The sequence below is a fragment of the Sinocyclocheilus grahami genome, unplaced genomic scaffold (genome assembly GCF_001515645.1).
Source record: "Sinocyclocheilus grahami isolate Dianchi unplaced genomic scaffold, SAMN03320097.WGS_v1.1 scaffold1972.1, whole genome shotgun sequence".
NCBI lineage: Eukaryota > Metazoa > Chordata > Actinopteri > Cypriniformes > Cyprinidae > Sinocyclocheilus > Sinocyclocheilus grahami.
Genome location: NW_015507151.1, coordinates 59,007 through 74,932, shown reverse-complemented (window position 1 = coordinate 74,932; position 15,926 = coordinate 59,007). Strand labels below are relative to the sequence as shown.

The 15,926-nt window shown below is 37.1% G+C and overlaps 1 protein-coding gene across 2 annotated transcripts in view; it reads right to left on the bottom strand.

Moving 5' to 3' along the window:
• Positions 1 to 15,926, bottom strand: part of LOC107573541 (RING finger protein 121) — a 55,438-nt gene that overhangs the window by 24,865 nt on the left and 14,647 nt on the right. For both annotated transcript variants that reach the window (XM_016259981.1, XM_016259980.1), the window contains one exon: positions 13,215 to 13,322. In XM_016259981.1, the coding sequence (XP_016115467.1) occupies positions 13,215 to 13,322 (108 nt within the window). The remainder of the gene's footprint in view (positions 1 to 13,214; positions 13,323 to 15,926) is intronic.

Here is a 15,926-nt window from a genome sequence, read left to right as displayed (position 1 = left end):
ATGGCGGAGTAGAACTGTTTCAGCAGCTCCTGTGGCAGGTTGAACTTCCTCAGCTGGCGAAGGAAGTACAACCTCTGCTGGGCCTTTTTCACAATGGAGTCAATGTGAGTGTCCCACTTCAGGTCCTGAGAGATTGTGGTGCCCAGGAATCTGAATGACTCCATTGCAGTCACAGTGCTGTCCATGATGGTGAGTGAGGGGAGTGCAGTCGTCCATTTTGTTGGGTAGAGAGCGGAGATTTGCCAGATGGATGCTTGGCAACGGCGGTCTGAATCCACGCTGTCTGAGCTTCACGAGCGCGTCGGCTCGCTTCCCCTGTCTGCGCGTCCTGAAGCGCTTGATCAGCGCCGCAGCTCCCCCGACAACAATGTCCAGCAAAACATCAGAATAATCAAAAACCGGTGAAATATCGGGTGGTGTGTACTTCCTAATGTCCAGCAATTCATCTCTGGTGAAACTGATTGCAGGGATATAACTAAAGACAGGACAAACTAACAAAAACATAAAACAACTGTGGAGCACGCCACGGAGGCAGCCATCAGCGTCAGCGCCATCTTTATTCAACGAAGTCAAAGCCTATTGGAAAATCTATTTGAGGTGGTCAGTTTTGATATTGTGGTGGGCCGCCACAAATAAATCAATGTATGGGAAACACTGAATCGACTGTCGGTGAACATGTCAAACCAATGATCAAAGACTACAGATTTTAGCCTAGAATTCTAGAAATCTTTTAGAATTTTCAAAATTGGTCTCAGACACGCCATCTTTATTCAACGAAGTCAAAGCCTATTGGAAAATCTATTTGAGGTGGTCAGTTTTGATATTGTGGTGGGCCGCCACAAATAAATCAATGTATGGGAAACACTGAATCGACTGTCGGTGAACATGTCAAACCAATGATCAAAGACTACAGATTTTAGCCTAGAATTCTAGAAATCTTTTAGAATTTTCAAAATTGGTCTCAGACAACCAAAACGGGGGGGGGAAAAAAAAAAAAAAATTGCAAAGTGTGAGCTGGGCTTTAGTGAGATGAAAAGCAGAGAAGAACAATACAGGATCACTGGACTAAAAATAACATTACCTTAAAAAGGAATGCTAGGAAAGTGCAAAAGCAGAATATTATTTGGGGGCCCCTCGGTTCCGCCAATACGACTGATTATTGTCAATGCTTGATTATTCGCACACTATAAATCTAACACACCAATTATCCGTTGTATTTGTTGTAGCTGTTTTGCTTACATCATATCAATGTTTTTACCCTTCTATGATTTTTAATTGTAACAGTAGCAAACCCACAAGAGTGGTCAGGTGTTAATTTGCACTTTAACATTCAAAGTCTTACAGGACTAAGTGGCATACTTAATGTGGTGTACTGAAAAGTAGCTAAATAAAGCAGCAGACAACGCACTTACAGAACAGAATATTATTTTAACAACATAAATTAATCACAGCAGCAAGCCATCTGTACATAAAAAACAACAACTCTTAATCTATAATTAGCTAACTGAGGCATAATGATATTGGAATATAATAGCAAAGACCCCAAAGGTAGGCTAAGGTAAATAATGTTAAGCTCTTATCAGTACCAATTTTATGAAACAGAATTGTTTTATTACAAAAATATATACCCAGGAAAGTGTTTTTTTTTTTTTTTTTTTTTACACAGAAGACAAAAACTCATCTAAAACTAGCTAAATGTTATATTATATTATATCGGGGTTGCCAACATTGGTTGCCTGGCTGGAGTGAGATGCATGAATATATAACAAAATAAAAAATACACTCTGCCCTTTACCCACTGTTCGTCTATAGTGTACATTTTTTTAAACACTTAAAATATTTTAAAGCCTATATTATTTTTTTAACTCTACAGTTGTGCAGTAAAATTCACTTTAAAGATTCACTTTTTATTCATGAAGATGAAAAACATTTGCCAAAAATGTGTCTCCTAGTAAAAAACTAAGACTTTTAAGATGAAAATGACATGAAATTACCATTGTAAACAGTAGATGACAGCAGAGGAGCACTCATCAGCTCAGTTGCCATTTCCACTCCCTAGTTTTTGTCATGTCTTGCTTTTGGATTTATTATAAAATTACTATTATACCAAATTGTTTTACTTTTAGTGTACTAAAGTATGAATAAATAAGTCACTATTAATGGTATAATAATTAAATAATAATGCACTGAGTATTTTATATTTAAGTTTTTCTTGTTATAATAGGTAGATCTGAGAGTGTGTAGAACTCCGTAAACATGTGAAAACAATTAGTTCAGATCGGATTCTGACTAACCTACAGTAAACTCCGATCTGATTCTGATTGGTCTATGACGCTCATCCTTATACAGTCTAGGGACACGTCGCTATGGAAATAAGATACATATAGATTATTTAATTATTTAATATTGCATTTTTGTATAATTGCCATTGTCCATTGACCATATATCAAAAAAAAAATAATAAATCAAGCTGACATTTAATTTACTCTTGGGGGCCCCCTGGTTGCCAAAGGGGTCCTAAGCAGCCGCTTAGTTCGCTTATGCCTTGGGCCTGCTCTGTTGTTGAGTACATTTCAATCTGGATTCTTTGGAAAATTGGTAAAAAAGTTTTGGTGCAGGCTTTGCAAACAGATTTTTACTGTAAGATATGGACCTGACAGTAATGTCACATTTAATTAGCAGTGTTCTTTCTAATGCCTAATCTGTGATCAGTGATTTCTGATATGCAATGATTCATGTCAGATGTTGTTTGTCTCAAAATCATTTATTACTGTTTATTAGGGAAGTAACAATATTATCAATATCACAATATCGTGATAGCAAAACTGTCTCGATATTATCGTGTTCACATCACGATATGAAACGATAGGTCTTCCTGGCAAAAAGTGTAGTTTTTAAATTATATTTGTTTTGGGCCATTATGCTTTGGCAGAGTATCTTTTAAACAAACTAAAACCGAAAGCACAATATGGCTTAATCCCTTCATCAAGTCTGTTTTTGCTGCTTGTTTTAAAGTGAAGCGCACACATTGTTCATGCATTTTCCGTGCCACAGAACAGCTCTGTTCACAGTGAATGAATGCAGTCAACTCGTTTATTGCACGTGCTGAGTTTAACGCACGTTTGGGACCGCAACAGCCACCAGTTATGCTTTATTTTCACTGCAGATTATTTTTTGCTTTTCACTGAAGCTTTCTTTCAAAATAAAAGCTCTACTGCCATTTCTGTCAAAATAAAATCTTAAAAGTGCAGTATGAATTGCTGACAGCTAGCGGTTTAAATGGGTAATGTTACTGCAGTCCAAATTCAAAATATCGATTTAAAGTATAGAACTTAGGAAAGATGTATTGTAATTTCCCTACTGTAGTGTAAAACAAAAATATTATACTTATGAAATATTTATTTTCATTTATTTTACAGTGCAATTACTTTACATTATCAAATCAAAGTTAATTTATAGAGCACTTTTTTAAAACAACAATTATTTACCTAAGTGCTGTACAAGCATAATCAAAATATTTTTTTTTGCAGATAATAAAATAACAGACATTGACACTAACCAAATACATAAAACAGCTCTCATTAAATGGCAAAGTATAAAAATAAGTTTTAAGACTGGATTTAAAAACAGGGCCTGCCTAACATATAGAGGCAAGTTATTCCAAAGTTATGGGGCTACGACAGCAAAAGCCCGGTCACCCCTGCTTTTCAGCCTTGTTCGAGGTACAACCAAGAGTAAACGGTCAGCAGACCGAAGTGCTCTCGATGGATCATGCGGCTGTATTAGTAACTTGGTGCCAGTCCATTTAATGACTTATAAACTAAAACCTTCAAATCAATTCTTCAACAAGAACGCGCCTAGTGAGTAATGGCTTCTTCTCCTGCTATTGTTGTTTGCACGGCTTGCAACATGTATAGTTTAGCTCTCTCTGTCTGCGACGAGGGATTCACATGTGATAAATGCAGGGAAATAGTTAGGCTGACAGAGAAGGTTTCAGAATTAGAGACATGCATCCAAACTATAATTGAGGATAGAGAGAATGTGAGGACTCTAGATACGGCTTTGGATGCAACTAGTTCAGGGAGTCCTGTACATTGTTTGGTTTCGGTTACAGAGCCTCCGCAGCAGGGCGACTGGGTGACTGTGAGGTGGCATAGTCGCGGGTCAAAACACCGCTCTTCCGCTCCGATCAAAACATTAAACAGGTTCTCCCCACTCAGTGATGCACCCACTGAGAAACCTGATCAAAGTGCTCTAGTTATTGGTGATTCTATTGTACGGAACGTGAAAATAATGACATCAGCCACCATGGTCCAATGTTTATTGGGAGTCAGAACACCTGACATCTTGGCAAATTTAAAAGTGCTGGCTAATGCTAACCGTAAATTCAGTAAGATTGTTATTCACGCCGGCGCTAATGATGACCTGTTGAAAAGAGACGGTCTTCATCCCTCCTGAAGCAATTTGATAATACCTAGAATATCAAAATCAACTGCGGGCGGCAGATCCTTTTCCTATTTAGCGCCCAAACTATAAACTGGAATAACCTACCTAACATTGTTCGGGAGGCAGACACACTGTCAGTTTAAATCTAGATTAAAGACCCATCTCTTTAACCTGGCTTACACGTAACTCTAACACATTTCTAATATTCAAATGTGTTAAAGGATTTTTAGGCTGCATTAATTAGGACAACTGGGAACACTTCCCATAACACCCAATGTACTTGCTACATTGTTAGAAGAATGGCATCTACGCTAATATTAGTCTGTTTCTTTCTTATTCCGGGTCACCGTAGCCACCAGATCCAGTCTGTATCCAGACCAGATGGTCACTGCAGTCATCCAGACGGTCACTGCAGTCACCCGGATCAGTACTTGTCCAGCCCAGATGGTGGATCAGCACCTAGAGAGGACCTCTACAGCCCTGAATGTCAGCGGAGATCAGGACAACTAGATGAGCCCCAGAGACAGAGCCCCAGTGAAGACCTTGTCTCATAGACGGCCACCGGGACAAGACCACAGGAACCAATTGAGTCCTCCGCACAATGTGACTTTGCTGCAGCCTGGAATTGAACTGCTGGTTTCGTCTAGCCAGAGGAGAACAGGCCCTCCAACTGAGCCAGGTTTCTCCCAAAGTTTTTTTTTCTTCATTCTGTCACCGATGGAGTTTTGGTTCCTTGCCACGCAGCCTGGAATTGAACTGCTGGTTTCGTCTAGCCAGAGGAGAACAGGCCCTCCAACTGAGCCAGGTTTCTCCCAAAGTTTTTTTTTCTTCATTCTGTCACCGATGGAGTTTTGGTTCCTTGCCACTGTCCAGTGATATCGTCGACTTGATTGCACAGATACTATTTAAACTGAACTGAGCTGGATGATTACATCACTGAATTCAATGATGAACTGCCTTTATCTGAAAATTGAGTGTTTTCTATTGTCATTTTGCATTGACACACTATTTTCCTAATTAATTCTGTACAGTTGCTTTGACGCAATCTGTATTGTTAAAAGCGCTCAGTCTGTGTGCATTGAATTTATTTAATACACGAGTTTCACAATTTGAGTTGAATTACTGAAATAAATGAACTTTTCCACGACATTCTAATTTATTGAGATGCACCTGTAAATAAAAGTGACTTGACATCGCAGACCAGAAGAAACTGACAAGGTGCAGACAGATAAGACAGAGCAGGTTACTTCTGATATGAAACATGGTTTCATGGCTCTTAGCTTTCAAATTTTGTAATTTTGAAAGAAATTCAAACAATAAATACCGTTTTGTGGCTCTTTAATGTGTTGTGACAGATCACTGTATTCAACACTGGTTCACCGTGTTGTCTTTTAATATTTACGTAAAGCACAAAATGAACATGAATAAACATCAGAAAGCATTTTATTTCAACCGCGGAACACACCATTTTAAGTTTAAGTCCACCAAAGTTGATCTACTCTCCAGTCTGATTTGTGGTTAAGGCTGGAAGGGATACAGCTGCGGCTACTGGGCATGCACATTTACATATTTTCCGAGCCAACAATATAACGTGAAACCTATGAAAATGTTTTTTAAAAGCACATGGTGCCATAGTTTCATCACTTTAGAGCAGTGTTACTCATTGTGCGGCTCGCCAAGCTTTAATTTGTGGCTCGCATCGCATGGCAAAAAACATTAAAAACAAGCAGGGCTATAACTAAGCCATTAAAAAAAAACTCACACCATGTCTACACCGGAGTGTCGTGGTGTGATGCGACAAAAGACAATAGAACCCATTATAATTACGGCCCTATGATTTCTGCGATGCGGAAAAAGCGGACGGAATCGCGGAATCCAGTCATATAAACAATTTACTGTATAACGCGGAATGTCACGGAATTTGTCAAAGTTTGGGTGAATAAATCAAAAGTAGGTCATTACACTTAAATAAAATTGCAATATTGACTGGTATCTGTAAATATTAAGCTGCAAAAATACCATTTAAATATGAATCCTGCGTGTCTCTTTATGAATGAATGGCACAGACGCGCGGTTTCGTTTACTACACACATACTGAAGCGCACAGTGTTTTCAGCATCTGCTGTCTCGCTAAATGAGAACATAAATACATGAATAAGTTAGTCAGAGTCTGCTCTATTACAAATCATTTATATTTTAAAAATACCCAAAACAGCGGAATTACAAGATGGAAATATAGACTAGAAAGATATTTAAACTTGCTCTGCCCTTATGTCCATGACATTGACTCACTGCGGAGAGGTTTTGGCAATCTTTCCAGCTCTTAACGCCGAATGTGCTCTTGGATGGTTTGATACATGATGGGCTAATGTAAAAGCAAATAACTTTAAATAACTTTTAAAAAATGAACTCCGTAAATGTTCAGGGATGACCGATTGAGATCAGCAGACATGCCATTTATGACTGGATGTAACTTGATACTTTGCAGTAAAAGTGGCTCTCCTATTAACTTCCTATAAGTGTGGCTCTCATGAAAAAAATAGCGAAGATCACTGCTTTAGAGTGTCGCCGTGAGCGTCTTTTTGCAGTAAAGGACCTGTCATAGTTTAATGAGTGGGAAGATGACATGAAGCGAAGCGAGGTTAGCTGCATTGAAAACAGATGAGCGCACCTGTGCATATACAGTTCCCGAACGGGGCGAATTTCACGAGATTTTGTCCACAAAATGGTAAGCGCACACATTTCAACATTTGATTATTTTACACTCAGTATTTTTGCCATTACTGTGGCAGCCAACAACAGCACAGCTTAACTCTCCACACATATTTATATTCAGTTATATTGAAAAAGTTTCAATTCAGTCAATCTTTTTTCCCCCAATTTAACAAAATGACAAAATGGAGGACAGCGTACAACCGCGGAAAGTGCTGTGCTGTCAATAAACCCCCGTGGCCCGGCCCTATGCAATGTGATGTCATATTGCATAGAGAATCAAAACGGCAGGCCAAGTGAGACTGATTTGGTTTATAGGGGATTAAATAATGAGGAATGGGTGGATTTTTATCAATGTAGGGTGGTTGTGTTCACACACTGCCAACACACATTTATGTCCAAACACCATGTAAAAGTGCATAATAGGTGCCCTTTAAGACTGCTATACAAAAAAAATAAATAAATAAAAAGTGTAATATAGCCACATTTGGGTGCGACATAAATGTGTCTCTCAATTAGCTCCCTAGCTCTCAAGCTCGTGAATCAGTAGATCGTGTACACAAATTCGGTCACTGGTAAGCAAAGACTATAGAATACTCAAGACATGTCGCTCGTATGGTTTTGAATATTGAAAAAAAGGCAACGCTCAATATGGCCGCTCTATCGAAGGAAGCCCCATTCTCTGAGTAAAAGAGCCAATCGCTAATCTTTGCTATAGAAACAGTCAGCATTCTGAGACGTGCGCACAGTACTGCGCTGGCTGATCTAGCCTAAAAAAAAGCTTTTAAAAATGCTATTTGACCATAAGGAACAACATTTATGAGGCAGTTGTTGTTAGATTTCATTGGTGATTTCAAATATTTTATTTAATCGTAAGCTTGGTAAACAGTTTTGGAGAATTTGATGTTTGGGAGCTGCACTTGCATGCCCGAGAGGCATTTCAAAGATGGCCGCCGAGTGAATTGACTTGTCTTAAAGTGCCCCCATTATGCCATTTTTACGGTTCCTAATATTGTTTTGGGAGTCTCCTACAATAGGATTACATGCATGCAAGGTCAAAAAAGCTTTTGTTTTCTTAAAATATGCATTTAATATCACCTCATTTTCCTGTGATTCTCAAACGATTCGTTCGAAGCAGTTCAAAGATTCAGTCTCTCTAAACCCCTCCTTTCCGTGAGCCTGCTCTGCTCTGATTGGAGAGATGGCCTAGTCTGTTGTGATTGTTCTACGACGTACAGCGCGTCGGAAACGATATGCCGATTTCAATAGTTCTGTATTTTGAACGCTCTATAGAAAATATAAACATCTATTATTTATCATACTTACAGGTTGCGATTCAGTGGAGCAGCTGGTCCATAATAATAATCCCCGAGATTAGAGAAGCAGTCGTCAGTAGAATGACGTGTTTGTGGGCGGGGTTAAGTTGTTCGTGGCCGGCCAACGTAGAACATAGGTGTGCATTATGCCAATGTGTTACCCCGTGACGTGTAGCCGTCACGGAAGTGAGATTCGAATTACTAACAACTCGTTTCAGCTGTTCATTCTTTATTTTGGGAGACAATAACTTTATTTATCATGGACAGCTTTACAACTTTACAGATCGTTTACATTCACATACAGCTACATTACACTGCATGAAAGGCAATATTGGAAATAGCATAATAGGGGCACTTTAAAGGGACTTTGTGGCTGTTCCCTGGCTCAGTGCACATTGGGACGGTGATCACTTAATTTCTGGCGACATGACTACGTACAATGTCAATGAACAACTTAGTAGAAAGTCATCACTGGAATTAATAAACAACAGGCAGTACCAATCTAATTTTTATATTTTTTTATTCTCTTTAAACACATGAAAGAAGAAAGAAACAGTTACATGTTCTTACAACATTTCCACCGAATATCATTTATAAATGTTAATTAGATGTGTTTATTACCTGTCTAGCGATGTGTTTATGTTGAAATATACTAAAAAAAGTTTGTCTTTTCAAATCTATCACATGTCATTACATTTATCGAGTTGGCTCGTGTGGTTTATGTTTCACGCTTCAGAAATGTGACGTTATTTCCGGTAAGGGAGCTGTAGGAGCCAAATTAACAGTGTAGATCTTTAAGGAACCTGGCAGGAAGTAGCTATTAGCGACACCGTTTGATGGCATCACTGGCTTTGCCGGTGTTAGACAGGAACACGCTACCGGAGGACACCAAGCCAATACAGTTTTCTACGGGAAGAAAGTTTGCTTAGTGTCGCATTTTATTTTCTTTCTTGATGCTTTTTGGGATACCATGGTATATCCTTTGTTTTGTTCTTTTTATATCTTGGTATTGCTTTTCATATAATTACGAGTTAGTTACGAGTTCATATAATTACGAGCTAGTTACATCAGCGGATGTAAAGAACTACTCCACCCTCATCAATAACATCAAGCAACGGGAAGAATCAACAAATCAACGGGAATAAATCATCGGCACTGTAAGTAAAGCCTTCCTTGTATATAACTCGCATGCTTGGCTGATAGAATATGGCAGAATGCCATAACAGGAGCATATATTGAACCTTACTGAAGGCATCCAGCATGTACCCATAGCAACATTCAGCTGCGTAGTGATAGTTAAAGAGGTCATATGATGTTGCTAAAAAGAACAATTTTGTGTATTTGGTGTAATGAAATGTGTTTATGTGGTTTAAGGTTCAAAAAACACATTATTTTCCACATACTGCACTATTGTCTCTCCTCTATGCCCCGCCTTTCTGAAACACGTCTATTTTTACAAAGCTTATCGGTCTGAAAAGCGAGGTGTGCTCTGATTGGCCAGCTATCCAATGCGTTGTGATTGGCTGAATTCCTTAAGCGTGTGACGGAAATGTTACACCCCTTACCATTACTGTGATGCCTTGTCCGACCGGAGCAACGAGACAAAGACATTAAAACCCATTATAAATGAGGCATTTATTGCATCCAGTGAGGATGGATTATAATGACATACACTGTCTTTTTACGCGTTGCATCGCGCAAAAATAAAACCATGTCTGAATTTGTGATCGGAGAAATGACAAACAGCAAGCGCTACTCTGACGATTCAAAAGCGAGTTTTGAACAGTGTAGTGGCAAATCCTTTAAATATAAAAAAAACGTACTTACAGTCTGTGAGTCAGAACGGCTGGTATTGTAGTCTACTCTACCAGGATCAGGAAACAGTCCTCCATAAAATGCACAAAGTAGTATAAAATGCTTTCACAACGAAACACACAGCGCCTTCACGACATGGCGGCAGCAACAATACTACAGCGAGAATAAAAGTTACGCCTTTTTTCTTTGCGTGAACATTTGGGCAGCGTTATGCAAATCTTCCCACATCTTGACGTAGACATGTGGGGGCGTGTTAGAACGAGTCGTTTTAGGTAGACGTGGTTGACTCTTTATTTTATAAAGAATATCTCTTTGGATTTGAGACTTTAGTCTTTGCAACTTTACAGATCTTCTTTATGCACCAAGAGCTTGTAACACTCCAGAGAAAGGAAAAATTTAAATCACATCATATGACCCCTTTAATGATCCTCCCGGTGATTTCCTCAGACATGGCTTTGAGTTTTTGAAAAGCTATTTTAACTTGTAGATTTGTAGAATAATTCAATATCAAAGATTTCTATTTCAGATAGTGTTCATATCGATATCGGAATTATATCGTATCGACCGAAATTAAGAACTATATCATGATATCAATTTTGGCCATATCGTCCAGCCCTAGTATATCATAATGTTTATATTTTATGAAAAGTTTACCTTTTAAAACGTTTGCTGAAATTGTCCGTCATGTACGGCTGCTGATCATTATGTGAACACTTTCAAAGCTAGCGTTAGCATGTACAGCTGAAATGATTGAATGTATATAATATCGACAGATATTGAACTTAAATATTGAATTTCCATATGGTAAAATACACACTGAGGCACCTATGCAGCAAAAAGTCCATTTGGGACGGATATTTTCATTTGTGCGCTAAATTTCGGACTGCTTTGTCTAAATCCAAATTGTCAACAGTCTTTACAAATCATTTTTCTATGGACAAACGATACTCCTAGACATAAAATCATAACACTACTGAATAGGGCTGGACGATTAATCGAAAATAAATCTTAACCGAAATTCAGAACCTCTAACTGAAGTAATTTTCCCATGTCAATTATTTCGTTTTTTAAATCCATACTACCACGTGTGTAGTCGGTGCTATATATGCGTTGCTCTGGCGTCTTTTGCAGCGTCTCGCACGTGAGTGGCGCTCTAAAAGAATGAATTTAAACTTTTACATGCAGCGCCGCTCATCAATGTCAGTTCCAAAACAGAAGACCCCGGAAAGCGGGGAAAGCATTACGAGCTTTTGTTTACAGCAGAGCCAGCTCTGGTTTACAGTAGTATGTCTGCACGTCAACTTTTGTATTTGACGGCTACGTGGCGGAGAAGTCATTCTGTCATTCATGCTGGTTATTTTCTACTTTTGACATGGCATTATTCATTGATTAATTTTGTTTGCAAAAAAAGAAAGCGGTTTTCAATTTTTTCTTGTTGATTATTATTCTTTTTTTTTTTTGGAAACTCGCTTTTTACAATAAAACTGAAATGTGACTTCTTTCATAAGACGTCTTTTCAAACAATATGTGCTTTATTTCAGTTGTTTGAAATATTCAGCAAATACCCATAAATAGTTTGTTTCCTTCAATTATTTAAAAATCCCCAAGGTAAGAAATGCACTCTCATTAGGAAAAAAAAATCCCACCTTTAATGGCGGAGTAAATTTACAGTACAAACCTATTGAGCTATGAGGGCAAAAAATAAATAAATAAAATAATCGTAATCGAAGTAAAGTGTTAAATTAATCAAGGTTTTGATTTTAGGTCATATAGCCCAGCCCTACTACTGAATGTGTTCATTTTGTTGTTTTAGATTAGAAAACAATGGGGAGAATTGACTTCGGACTAACGTAACCGCTGACAACCACACACACATACAGATACATGGAAAGAGCAACGCAACTTCACAATTGTTCAATTAAAAAAAACATTTTTCTCCTTACAATGTGTCTTCTGTCTTTGGTTAGCCTAGAAGTAAAATAAAATGACACTCAAGAGGACATAGAGTGAAAGTCCTTATGTCCCAAATGGCCGCTGGAAATCCTGTGAATGTTCCCGTAAATGTCCCCTAAATAGCCTCTGCGAACGTGAACCTGGACGTCAGAGTGTAGGGTTCTCTTGATGTCGAGCGGACTACTTTTCCAAATTGTCTATTGGATTGTTGTCGTCATACATTAACCTTTTAATTAGCTTGTGAAACCTATTAATATGATTAATAATATGATTAATAATGATCAATAATCAAGAATGTTTGATGATTAATTTGGTTTGGTTGGATTGTGAGGTTGTAAAGTAATGCACTGCATTATGCATACCACACTTGAGTATGAAATCTGACTTTTGTATTATTTCTTATTTCTTATTGTAGCAAACAAATCTATACCCATGTGTGTCCACAAGCCCTCATCACAAAGAAACCTTAATAAATCAAAAGGACTTTGCTATGCTTCTTTCCCCCTAAATTAATCTGACCATGGATTACCTGTTTACTAAACACTCAATACCTGTCCTAGCATATCCAGGTGACATACTTCACATATATTTGATATATATTTTCAGCAGCATTTTTCCAGTTTTTAATTGACTAACTCTTTTGTGGACTGACTAAAATAATGCATTTCAGATTTAATAACATTATTATTATTATTTGAAAAATGACATTAATTATTTTTACTTTTACTACATTTGTCACATGACAGGACAATTTATTAACTACATTTATTATTAATAAAATTAAGAATAAATAAAAAAGCAAATAGTCTTAAAATTATGAAAAACGTAAAAGAGATGGTGAACAGTAGTTAGAGAATCCAAAACAAACACTTTCCTATACATTCTTATGCATTTTAACCTGAAATCAATGTTTATAAAAACAACAACAATAAAATGATTCAGTGCTTTTAAACATGAAGCTTAACAACTCACCTAAATATAAGATTTATGCCAAAGAGGGTGAACATAACAACAGTATAGCCCACAATGCCTGTGGTGTAGCTGATCTTGTACAATAGGAGGAACCATTTATAAACAAGCCTGTATGGAGAGAAAGATAAAATAGAGTAAAATCACCAAGATATAAATGACACCAATAATTGCCTGAATCCAGTATCACCCCAAAAATAAAAATAATATAAATACAAAAATGTGTTTTGCTCCGAGTAATTTACCCCCAAATTACATTTTGTTCTAATTTACTTTGAATAATCTCTAAACTTTCTGATTTTATGTGAACCTTTCTATAGACTCCTCAAACAGTAGAGCATGGCACTAACAACAGTGATTTTCAATTCTCAGGGAATGCATGACTTGAAAAAAAATGTATACGCATGCCATCACTATTACAGCCCTTCCCTTATAAGGAGCCTCAAATATTAGCACACAGTGTAAACAGGGTCATCTTGAAAATTTGAATACTGTTTTATATGATTGTACTCACACTGGCAGCACCCAACTATGACTACTACTGTTCAAAATAATGCATGCCACAGCGTCACTCACATTATTTTCTTTGAAATACAGTGATTTGGAACCAATATGGGTCCCACTTTATATTAAGTGTCCCTAATGCCTGTGTACTTACATAGTAACTAGATGTGTACATAGTATGTAACCACAGTGTAAGTACATATTGGTACATAGCATCTACAGCTCTAATGTTTGTGTAACCACACATATGTAACAACCCACTGAATGGTATGTGTAAGTACAAATGTGTAACAGGACATTGGTAACAACACTTTTTGGTAATGAAAGTACAAATGTGTAACAGGACTAACAGCACTTTTTGGTAAAGAAAGTGTTACACTTTATATTAGATTTATCATGCAATTAATCTGATGTTACACAGCAGCGGCCAGTAAGTTAGGCTTTACGTATAAATTGTGGTTGGTGTCCAGAATGTTACTCTTTATATTAAGTGGACAGTTCCTGAGGAGTTACCATGTAAGTACACTGGTATTACAGTGGTGCACCAACTCCAACTCGAGATCCAACTCCTCCCACTTTACATATCCCTAAATCTACCCATCTCCACCCCCTGGATCAAATGGTTCCAATTACTCTTATACATATTGTTTTTACAAAATTAAGTTATATATGTCCTGTTACACATTTGTACTTACACAAACCATCCTGAGGGTTGTTGTGTGTAGTTACAGAAATATTACAGGTGTAGATACTATGTACCAATGTGTACTTACACTGTGGTTACATACTACGTACACATTTAGTTACTATGCAAGTACACAGGTATTAGGGACAATATAAAGTGTGACCCAAATATGTTCTGACCTTAATTCAACCTTATACCTCAATTCAAACTTATTGACACCACTTTGTTTATTCTTGAAGTGAACTTTTGTCTGTTTGGTGATTAGATTGACTGTTTTGGACTGACGCCTTGAACATTTGCCATCAACACTAATGTTTTTGAATATAATATTCTAATATTAGTCAACACTTATATTTTGAATAGATGTCAATAGAGGTAAGGCTTCAATATGTTCAATATGACTTTGGTGAAGAAACAGCTGATCACTTAAATTGATTTAACCGATTTAATTTAAGAATAAATATTAATATAAAATATAAATATATTTAAATCTACGCTGTGACTTAAATATAAAAAGAGTACAAAAATATTCTACTCAAGTAAAAGTACCATTACATTAATGAAATTTTACTTAGGTACAAGTAAAAGTACCAGTCTAAATATCTACTCAAGTAAAAAGTAAAAAGTAGCTCGTTTAAAATTTCCTCAGAGTAAAAATTACTTCGTTATATTTTAACAGTGGGAGGGAGGCAAAACTAGGATAGGCCAAGGGTGTAAAACTGGAGGGCCACAGTCCTGCACAGTTTAGATTAGGGCTGGACAATAATTCAATATCAATATGTATCGCGATATAATTTTTTTCAATAACGGTGATATGATTTTTAAACACATTTCCGATATTTCGATATACATTACCAGTTTCCCATACATTGATTTATTTGTGCCGTTTGACTTCGTTGAATAAACATGAGCACTGCAGGTTTCATAATCATAACACGGCACGGGTGTTTTATATAAATGTATCTCTGAAGGGAATTGACGGTATTCAAAAAAGTTTTCATTTGATCTGATAAAGAAGCGTTCATGAACGGAGCTGCTTTGATTACAGCCATTACTGAAGAAACCGCTAAAAGCGCCTCCTGCTGGCAGAGAATCAGTTTGCATTTTAAATAAGCCCGTCTCTAGCAACATTTCCAGTTTTTGTTGTGGTTAAATTTTTTTGTTTTCTGCAGCGACTCGGAGCACTTTTCATACCCTTTTTTCTGGCTGAAGCACATTTGTTTCAATCTATAAGAATAATCAGCCTACACTACCAGTCAAAAGTTTTTGAACAGTAACATGTTTTTTTTTTCTTTTTTCTTTTTAAGAATTCTCTTCTGCTCACCAAGGCTGCATTTATTTGATCCAAAGTACAGCAAAAACAGTAAAATGTTGAAATATTTTTACTATTTAAAATTGCTTTCTATTTGAATAGATTTTAAAATGTAATTTATTCCTGTGATCAAAGCTAAAGTTTCAGCATCATTAGGCCTACTCCAGTCTTCAGTGTCACATGATCCTTCAGAAATCATTCTAATATGCTGATT